Source organism: Petaurus breviceps, unplaced genomic scaffold (genome assembly GCF_028583685.1).
Source record: "Petaurus breviceps papuanus isolate PSGF00001 unplaced genomic scaffold, PetGlider_PUasm1.0 90294, whole genome shotgun sequence".
Taxonomy (NCBI): Eukaryota; Metazoa; Chordata; class Mammalia; order Diprotodontia; family Petauridae; genus Petaurus; species Petaurus breviceps.
Window position 1 is genome coordinate 1,431,752 of NW_027187208.1, and position 10,916 is coordinate 1,442,667.

The 10,916-nt window shown below is 37.7% G+C and overlaps 1 protein-coding gene across 2 annotated transcripts; it reads left to right on the top strand.

Moving 5' to 3' along the window:
* On the top strand, positions 1-7,967 carry LOC138176903 (olfactory receptor 52L1-like). 2 transcript variants are annotated; one of them, XM_069107838.1, is made up of 2 exons: positions 1-31; positions 7,051-7,967. In XM_069107838.1, the coding sequence occupies exons 1-2, from the start codon at positions 1-3 to the stop codon at positions 7,965-7,967; spliced, it is 948 nt and encodes a 315-aa protein (XP_068963939.1). The 2 variants fall into 2 exon arrangements, with proteins under 2 accessions (XP_068963939.1, XP_068963938.1); XM_069107837.1 differs by lacking the exon at positions 1-31 and having other exon boundaries at positions 7,014-7,967.
* The last annotated feature ends 2,949 nt before the right edge of the window (positions 7,968-10,916 follow it).

The following is a 10,916-nucleotide window of genomic DNA, read 5'->3' on the forward strand; positions in this document are numbered from 1 at the left end:
ATGCAACATCTATCACACTCTCATTCCCTTCTTTCCACTTCCACAACCTCTTGACTTTTTGCTTGGACTATTGCAATAGCTTCTGAATTTGTCCCTAGGTTTCCAGTGTCTTCTCTCACTAATCCATCCTTCACAAATTGATATTCCTAAAATACAGACTGCCTGGTCATGCTTCACACCTACTAAAATTTTTGAATTATTTCCTATTCCCTTTAGTAAAACATACAAAATTCTCATCTTGGTCTCTAAATCCAGAGCTCTACAATAGAAATCTGACCTATCTTTCTAGCCATTTCATGTTACTTCCCTATATTCACTTTCTTTTTTTTCTTATTTTCTTTTTAATTTATGGAATAAAATAAGCATTTCCATAACACAGTATAATAAAAAGGTGATTTCATATGAAACTGCAAATCTGCTATGCACAGCTTGCTATTCCTTTCAAATATACAACAAAATTACCTTGGAAATTTCTTTTTCTCCATTTTTTCTCTTCTCTACTCCCCCTCAATCCCACCTTAGAGATGGCTATCACTAGACACATTGTGTCTATACACATACAGACACATATAAAATTATTCTATGCATACTTCTATTTATCAGTTCTTTCTCTAGATGCAGATTGTATCTCTCTTCATATGTCCTTTATAGTTAATTTGGGTATTTATAATAGACAAAATAACTTATTTACTCAAAGTCATTCTTAAAACAATATTGCTATTACTGTGTACAATGTTCTCTTGGTTCTGTTCTTTTCACTTTTCATTATTTCATGTAAATCTTTCTATGTTTTTAAAAAATCATTAAGCTCATAATTTCTCATAGCACAGTAGTATCCCATCACAACCATATACCACAACTTGTTTAGCCATTCCACTATTGATGGTCATCCCTGCAATTTCTAGTTCTTTGCCACCACAAAGAGAGCTGCTATAAACATTCTAGATCTAGAATATGTAGGTTCTTTTCCTTTTTCCCCTAATCATCTTTGGAAATAGAACAAGTAGCGGTATTGCTGGGTCAAAAGGCATAGGTCATTTGATAACTCTTTGGACATAATTCCAGATTGCTCTCCAGAATGGTTAGATCATTTCACAATTCCCCCAACAATGAATTAGTGTCCCAATTTTTCCACATCCCCTCCAACATTTGTCACCTTCACCAATTATTATTTTAAGTAATCTGGTAGTTATAAAATGATATCTCTTATATTGTTATATTAAATTATATTTCAAGGTTTTAAAACCTCCTATATTCACTTTTCCATTCCAGTCAAAATGGGCCTTTAGATGTCCATGTCCCTTATACACAACATTCCACCTGTTATCTCTGTAACTTTACACAGGTCATTTTCCCTGTCTGGTATGTAAACTATCCTTGTAACTGCCTCATAGAAACCCTAACTTCTTTAAAGCTTCAGATCAAATGCTACCTCCTCTATGAGCCTTTTTCTGAGCCTTCCAGATGTTAGTAATGTCCCCAAATTGCTTTGTTTCAATTTGCACATATTTTTAAAATTAATTTATCTGTCTATAGATTTCATATCCCCAGTAGAATATAAATTGCTTAAGGGAAAGGACTATTTTCATTTTGGGGTTTGAATCTACTGTCTCTAGCACAGGGTCTGGAACATAGGTGCTTAACAAATGTTTATTAGATTGAATGAAAATGAATTACTCTCAGTTCTCAGCCTTCAGTCAATCCTTATGGTCTGAACTGAGAAATAAAGTAAGTAGGCTTTGAAACCAGAATGTTTCCCAGAGCAGTATGTGTGCTACATTCTCTTGTAGAGGGAGGATATGGAAGTAGTTTGGGGGAGGAGGTAAGATGATATGGAAATAGATAAGTAAATTTTAAGTAATTCTATGACAGTGAGAACACTAGTGGTTGGGCAGATTGGGGAGGAAGGCAGAAATAACAGGAGGTTCAAAGAAGTAGTATCTTTTTTTGTGCCACCAAAAAACCTGAGAAGGGGAGATGATAAAGGAGTTCATTCCAGGCATGGGCAAACAAACACATAGAGGAAGTATACAGAATGTCAGATTTGAGAAACAGTAGTTTACTTTGTCTGGAAGATAGTATGAAGAGGAGTGCTATGAAATAAATCAACCTAGAAAGGTAGGTTGGAGACAACCATGGAGATCCTTACATTTTTCTGAGAAGTGTTTGTACTTTATTCTTGAGGGAAAAGTAAGCCACTGAGAGTTTAAATATCATGAACATATTTTAACTTTATATCACTTTTATTTCCAAATATATTTCTACTTCCTCTATAACAAAGAACAAAAAAGAAAGAGAGAAGGATGGTTTGGTTAAACTACCATATCAATGGAGTCTGGCATACAGACATTTTTCTGAATCCATAGTTTTTCATCTATGTAAAGAAGAGACAGAGATGCATTTTAACATCTATTCTTTATTTAAAAAATTATTTATTTTTAGTTTTCAACATTCATTTCCACAAGATTTTGAGTTACAAATTTTCTTTTTTTCTTTTTTAAAGCAATTGGGGTTAAGTAACTTGCTCAAGGTTACACAGCCAGTTTTTTTGTGTGGGTATTAAGTATCTGAGGCCAGAACCGATCCTGGGTCCTCCTGACTCTGGGGCCGTCACTCTTACTCACTGTGCCACCTAGCTGCCCTGAGTTACAAATTTCTCCCCATCTTTCCCCTACCCCCACCCCAAAATAGTGATCCTATTGAATAACCCTTCCACCAATATGCTATCTCTTATATCTTTAACATTTATTCTTCAAGGCTGAATTTGTGCATTATAGTTGCACAGCATTTAGGTTTTGTTGTGGTTCTTTCCATTTATTTTATTGTAGTAATTGTTTCCTGGTTCTTTGTACTTCCTTTGCATCAGTTCATATAAGTCTTCCAATGCTCTTCTGTATTCTTTATATAGAACATTTCTTACAGTGTAGTAATATTTTTTTACACTCATGTACAACTTGTTTAAACATCCTCCAGTTAATGAGCATATATTTTGCTTCTAATTCTTTGCTGTAATAAAAAGTGCTTCTCTAAATACATTGGGTATTCCAAACCTTTTTTTCTTTCCTCAGGTTCCTTAAGCTACCCCTCACAGCTATAAACCCTACCCTAAATTTTACTAAGAAGATACTATTCATTTGTGAGTTTCCTTTTCTTCTTCTTCTTTTTCTTCTACTCATAGCTAAGGCCCCTTCCTACTGATAGCATTACTAAAAATTTAGAATTCATTCACTTCTGAATTTCCTTTTTTGTCTTTTATATCTCACAGCCCCTTGAGAGCCCCTCCCACCCCCATCCCCCACCAATTCTCTCCTTTGTTCCTGAAGAAGAGCTGACCTTCTTTACCTAGGGCATCTCTTCTATATAAACCACTGATTGTCTTCTCTCTTCACCAGCAAATTGCTGCCTTCTTTATTCATTCCCTTCTTTCACTTCAACCATCCTATCCGCCGGCTCCTTCCCAGTTGCCTACAAACCTGCCCAAGTCTCTCTTATTTACAAAACCCTCATTAGACCCTACTACTACCAATAACTATCTACTTAAGTCTCTCTTCTTTTTATCTTTTAAATTTCTAGAGAAAAGCTGTCTGCAGTGGTCATCTCCCCTTTCCTCTCATTTCTCAGTCCTCTGCAACATTGCTTCCAACTTGATTATTTAACTGGAATTTCTCTCTCTGAAATTATCCACATCTCTTAGTTATAAAACATGATGACTTTTCCTAAATCCTCATCCTTCATGATATCCCTGCTGAATTTGACAAAATTGATCACCCTCTTTCCTCCTGTTTTCTCTCCTCTCTCTTGGTTGTTATGGCATTGCTCTTTTTGTTCTCCTTCTGCCTGTTCTTTCTCAGTCTCTTTTAATAGATAATCATCCATAACTGGACATATTCCAAGTTTCCATCCTGGACTTCCCTCTCCTCTGTCTTCTATATTCTCTCAATAGGTGACCTTATAATTTCTGTACATATTATATCCTGCCTTTGTTTCTTTCCTGAGCCCCAGTCTTCCATCACCAAATGCCTAATGTATATTTTTAACTCTATGTCCTGTAGGTGTCTCAAACTCAATATGACCAAAAGTGAACTCTTCTTTCCTCCCAAACCCACACCTTTTCCCAACTTTCCTGTTTTTTTTGTTAAGGATATCCCTACCTTTCCAGTTACTCAGTTTTGCAACCTTAGTTTCATTTTAAACTTCTAACCTTCACTCACCCCACAGTTGACAATAATTAGTTTCTACACTTTATCACTTCTGCCTCCATGATATCGCTTCAATCTCTCCCTTTTATTTATTTATATTTTATTTTTATATTTATATATTATATAAATTTATATATTTATTTATATTTTATTTATACAGATCCTACCTCATCCAGGTCCTCATCATCTCTCACCTAGTCTGCTGAAATTTCCTCTTGATTGCTTTTCTGACTCTAATTTCTTCCCATTCCAGTCTATCTCCCATACAGACATCAGAACAATTTACCTGAAGTGTAGGTCTGACCTTGTTACTCTCCTATGCAATTATGTTCTATAGCTCCCTCTTATTTCTAGTATCAAACATAAGCTCTTTTGGTAGATAAGGTCCTTTCTGACTTAATTTCCAACTAATTTTGGAGCCTTATCATTTGTTTTTCTCCTTCATCTCACACTCTGGTTGAGCCAATCATGCCTTCTAACTATTCCTCATATGCAGCTCTCCATTCCCCACATTATCTTTACACTGGTTTTTCCCATGCCTGGAATTCACTCCCTTCTCACCTCCATATCAAAATCCTAAATTTCCTCTAAGTCATAACTCAAGTGTTGTCTTCCACATGAAGCCTTTCTTGATTCTCCCAGCTAGCTGCTGGTACCTTTCCAATTAAAGTTTTTTTTTTTTAAAATATACCCATATATGCACATGTTGTCTTCCCTACATAACTCCTTTGGAGCAGGAACCATTTCACTTTTGTCTTTGTGTCTTTATTCTATGAGTGTAGATTTTTTTGCATTAAAATTATACATGTATTTTAGTTTTATAAGCATTTATTATCTTTCCTTCCTACTATCCTACCCAAAAATGAAGAATTAAAAAATAAAATCCTCATAAAAATGTACATAGTTCCACAAAACAAGTTCCTACATTGGCCATGTTAAAAAATTTATGTCTCATTCTTCATCTTGGACGCTTAAGAGTGGAAGGCATGTTTTAAATTAAATCTTTTTCAAAAATTTATTTATTTTTAGTTCTCAACATTCACTTCCATAAACTTTTGAGTTTTAAAATGTCTCCTCCTCCTTTCCCACCCTCCCCAAAACAATATGCAATCTGATATAGGCTCTACATATACATTCATATTAAACATATTTTCAGATTAGTTATGTTGGAAAGAATTATAACCAATGTGAGGAACCACAAGAACGAATAAACAAAACAACAGCAACAGCAACAAAAAGGGAGCAATAGTATACTTCAATCTGCATTCAGACTCCATAGTTTTTTCTCTGGATGTAGACAGCATTTTCCATCATGAGTCTTTTGGAGTTGTCTTAGTTCCTTGCATTGATGAGGAGAGCTAAGTTTATCAAAGTTAGTCATTGCACAATGTGGTTGTTACCATGTACAATGTTTTCCCAGTTCTGCTCACGTCACTCAGAATATATAACATCAGTTCATATATATCATTCAAGGTGTTTCTGAAGCCTGCCTGCTCATCATTTCCTATAGCAAAGTAGTATTCCATTACATTTATATATTGCACCTTTTTTAGACATTCCCAAATTGATGAGCATCCCTTAAATTTCCAATTCTTGGCTACCATAAAAAGAGCTTCTATAAATATTTTTGAACATGTGGATCCTTTTCCATTTTTATGATCTTTTTGGGATACAGCCCTAGAAGTGGTATTGCTGGATCAAAAGTTATACACAATTTTATAGCCCTTTAGGCATAGTTCCAAATCCACCAACAATGCATTAGTGTTCCAATTTTCCCATATCTTCTCCAACATCAAATACAATCTTAATATTAAATTTATTTAATGAATTCAAGATGATTGGTGTGTTTAGGGCCTTTTAAAGAATCTTTGACATCCTTGGAGTATATATCTAGGGATGGTATCTCTGTGTCTGAGGACATAGATATTTTAGTCACTTTCTTAGTATAGTTGTTAACTGTTTTCCAGAGTAGTTACCAGACCTTGGAAAAGTCTTGAGCAGGGAAGTGACATGGCCCAGATCTGAGTTTTGGAAAGATAATTTTGGCAGACTTTTGAAAGTGGGTGGGAGGAGGGAAAGGCTAGACCCAAGTGGGGCAGTTTGCACATTTTCTCAACTATCCAGATGAGAGGGGATGAGGGATTGAACCAGGAAGGTGGCTGTATGAGTGCGGAGAATGGAAAATATAAAAGAAGTGATAAAGTGATAGAACTGAGAAGACTAGAAAACTGACTGGATATCAGCATGAGAGAAAAAGAAGAATGAGATGCCAAGGTTATAAACCTAGATGCCTAGAAAGATGTTGGTGATCTCAACCCAAATAAGAGATTTTGAAGAAAAGAGATTGAAGAAATTCTTTTTATTATCTAACCACAAAATGTTCTGCTGCAGCTAACACTAGTTTTTCTTGCTTTGTCCACTGGGGAGATAGAGAGCAGCTTATATCAAATCATAGTTTTGCAGAGGTGAATCAACACATTTTATGGTTTCAAACCAACAGCCCCCAGGCATGACATGCCAATGTCATCCCAGACACAGAGTTCTCTCTGTTCCCACTTGTAATAGTATCCCTGAAATGAAACTTCTTATTCTTTCTCAGTTCATCATCTTTGTCTCTCTCCGTTCTTGCTACCAGTAAATGCCTTTTTGTATTTGACTTTGCTCTTCCCTACAGTTATTTGATTGTTTCTACTTCAAAAGATGGTGGCAAACATCTGCGTGGACAGAATGGCATCTATTCATAGATGGGGAGGTTATAATGCAGTTCCCCCTCCCCTTCCTTCCCATCTTCAAACTGTCCAGTATGCATCTAGAATGACAAGCCTGGGGAACTCCAGTTGGGGCCTGTTTACTTTTTCCTTCTATCTGATGGGCATCCCAGGGCTAGAAGAGAGTCAACACTGGATTGCACTTCCTCTGGGAAGCCTGTATCTTCTTGCCCTTGTGGGCAATGCCACCATTCTTTTCATCATTCGAACTGACACATCACTCCATCAACCAATGTACCTGTTCCTGGCCATGCTGGCTGCCATTGACCTCATCCTTTCCTCATCCACAGCACCCAAAGCCCTGGCTGTGCTTATGTCCTATTCCTGTGAGATATGGTACCCTACCTGCCTCACCCAGATGTTTTTTATCCATGCATTCTCTTCTATGGAGTCAGGTGTGCTGGTAGCCATGGCTTTGGACCGCTATGTTGCTATCTGTCACCCACTGCACCACACTACCATACTCACTCCAGGGGTCATTGGGCGTATTGGATTGGTGGTGCTGGCACGGGGACTGCTTCTCCTCATACCCTTTCCCATTTTGCTGCACCGCCTTATCTTCTGCCAGACTGTGGTCATTAGTCATGCCTATTGTGAGCATATGGCTGTGGTGAAGTTGGCCTGCTCAGATGCCACTGTGAATCGTGCATATGGTCTAGTGGTAGCACTGCTGGTAGTGGGATTTGATGTATTTGCCATTGGCATCTCTTATTCCCTCATTCTCTGTGCTGTCCTGAGGGTCCCTGGCCGTGATGCCCGCCTCAAAGCATTTGGTACATGTGGTTCACATATCTGTGTCATCCTAGTTTTCTATGTTCCTGGGATGTTTTCTTTCCTTACTCATCGCTTTGGTCACAATGTACCCCACCATGTCCATGTCCTTCTGGCCACTCTCTACCTCCTGGTGCCACCAGCACTCAACCCTCTTGTCTATGGGGTAAAGACACAGCAGATCCGACAGCGTGTTCTCAGGGTTTTCTATGTCAAGGTGTGGGCTTGACACCTCTCTCCTCTTTCCTCTATCTAAGCAAGCCTTCTGTCTGGTACAATCTAAAGTGTCACTCAGAGGGAGGTGGGGTGTATTTCCTAAGGAAACTTGCCCTTATGGATCTTTCCTGGTGGGAAAAGAGCCACAGTGATCTGACTACTTGAATGAATGCCTTTGTGGTCTGGTTTCATAGGAATGGACAATATTGCTTAGGAGGCAGCACCCTACCCTGTGGAGGGGAAATGGAGTTGAGAGTCACAAAACTTGGGAACTCTGGTAAAGGTTACATGGAGCAGGAAACCCTAGAAGCTGACACTGCAGGTCTTTCTTATGGGGATGAGATTTGACTGCTTTTCATCATTAGGTAGTTTCAGAAGTTTAAGCTTACAGGGATGGAGGCTTGAAGTATGAGCCTTGGATCCTGGGGGACAATAGAATACTGAAATAGGACAATAGGATGTTTCAGCAGCTGAGAGGGTCTCCCTCCCACATGCTTTCATTTACTTTCCTTAGAATGTGATCGATTTTTTGTAAGGTGCTGTTGATGTTGAAAACTATGTATATTCTTTAAGATTCCCATTGAAAATCACCAGTGTCCAAAATATCTCACTTCTTCAAATTTCCTGTTCTAATCCTTAATTTCTTACTTTTTATCATTCAGTTAGATTTATTTAAATTTGAGGCACATTGAAATTACTTGTAATTACTGCCTTTTTATCTAAGAATTTTGGCAAATCATTCAGTTTTTCCTCTAAGTACTTACATGCCATGTCATTCAGTGCATATATATTTAAAATGGTTTTTGTTTGGTTTCCTTTTTTTATCTTTCATGCTAGTATCTATTTTTCACTGTTGGATTAAGGTGAAGCATAATAAATTCTACTTCAACTCCTGATTTTAATCCTCTACGAATCTTTGTGTTTGATTTTTTTTGAGGCAATTGGGGTTAAGTACTTGTCCAGTGTCACATAGCTAGTAAGTGTCTGAAACTAGATTTGAATTCAGGTCCTCCACTCAAGGGTTGGTGCTCTATACACGGTGCCACCTATATGCTGCTGAATTTTTGTGTTTTAAGTGAGTTGCTTATACACAGCAAATCGTTGGGTTTACTTTTTTATTGAATACATCATGTTAGCTCTTTCATTAATCTAGGATAACAGCAACTTGGGCCTGAAACAAAAGCAGACGATTTCACAGCAGAGAATATGGCAGCTGAGGTTCCAAGAGGAAGAGAGAAAGCAGCCTCCTGAGAAAAATACCTCCATTATTGCTATCCATTATCTTTAGAAAGATACACATGTGCCTCGTACAAGAACTTTAGCATCTCTGGGAAGAGAACTGGTCTAAAGAACTGAATCTTTACATGTTCAAACTCACCATTTTCTTCAAGTCTTGTCTAGACTAGTCGGGTCTAGAGCTCATTGGTAACTGTTATTATAACGCAAGCAACTGTCACAAGTAATTATGGGCATTTATCCTCCATATTAATATGATGGGGTTGCGGGAAGCATTGTTCTGAACATTGGCTGATGTCCACATTGGCAGGCTAATAATGGATTTAACAATTTTTCCAGACCACAATGGATACCAGCATGAGAGCATGGATGATTCTTCTGCAAACATTAGCATTTGGACTTCAGCCATAACATAGAACATGCCAATAGAATGTGAGATCTTTCAATCTAGGTCCTGTCTTTCTCTTTTCTTTTCATTCCTAGTGCTTAGTTAGCACAGTGCTTGGCACATGGTAAGCATTTGGTAAATGCCTGTTGATTTGGTTTGATACTATAAATAAGTATTTAGCTAAAGCATATTTAGCCCATTACATATCCCCTCAAAAATCCTACTCTGATGCCTCCTAGGGTTTACTTTTTAACTCATTTTTCCATTTTATTGATAAACTAACCCCGTTAATATTCATGATTATGACTGGTAAGTTGTTTTCCCCTCCATAAAATCTTACCATAACACTTCTTTTTTTCCTTATTATTAGAAAGCAGAAAGAAATAAGAATGGGGGTAGCTGTGTTTTTAATTTTTTCCTCAGTCCCTTATAATATGTTTTCTTCCCTATCACTTTATTAAAACTGCTATCTCCAAGGTCACTAATGGCTTCCTGATCACCAAATCTTTTTCTTAGTACTAATCTTCTTGAATCTTTCTTGAATCATTTGACACTGTTGTCTACTCCTTTGATGCTTTGTGGGTTTTTATGATACTGCATTCGTGATTCCCTTTTCTGTTATTTCATCTTGATCTCTTTTTCTACTTCTTCATGCTCTGCCCATCCATTTAATAAGAACTCAGAATTTTTTCCTTGGTCTTACTCTCTTTCTATAGTATCTCCTATGGTGTTGTCACTCACTTCAATGGCTTCAATAATTACTTCTATGCAAATGCCTCCCAAATCTATATCTCTGTTCCCAGATTCTCTCCAGAGCTCCAAAACTGACTTTCCAACTTCTTGTCATACATATGTATATATGCCATATATATGTATATGTATATATTTATGTATGGGATGTGTGGGGTATTCAGGAGGACTAGCACTTTTGCTGTGAGGGGTTGCTGAGTCTTTGCAGGGCTGCTCATCCACTTTTGGTGTTCACCTGGCACCCAGGTCTCATCTCTGGCTCCAAGAAGCTGTAGCATGCCTAGCAGTCATACCCCCAAAATGTCTTGGCAAATGGGCTGAACCAGGTTGAGGGTAACTGACAGGCTTCAAACCCATTGGTGAGTTAGGGGGATGTCTAACACAAACATGTAAAGACATTCCCCAGCCGAATGAACGGATGAGAACAATTTGTTCCAATGGCCACGGAGATGTCTGAAGCAGATGCTGGGGAGCACTTAGAGCTTGGTCAGACATCTAAGATGCCAATGTCACCCATTGCATCCTGGGCCATTGCTAGCTGTCTTGATTTTTGTTCTACTGGATTTTGATAACCTAGGAAGACAGAAG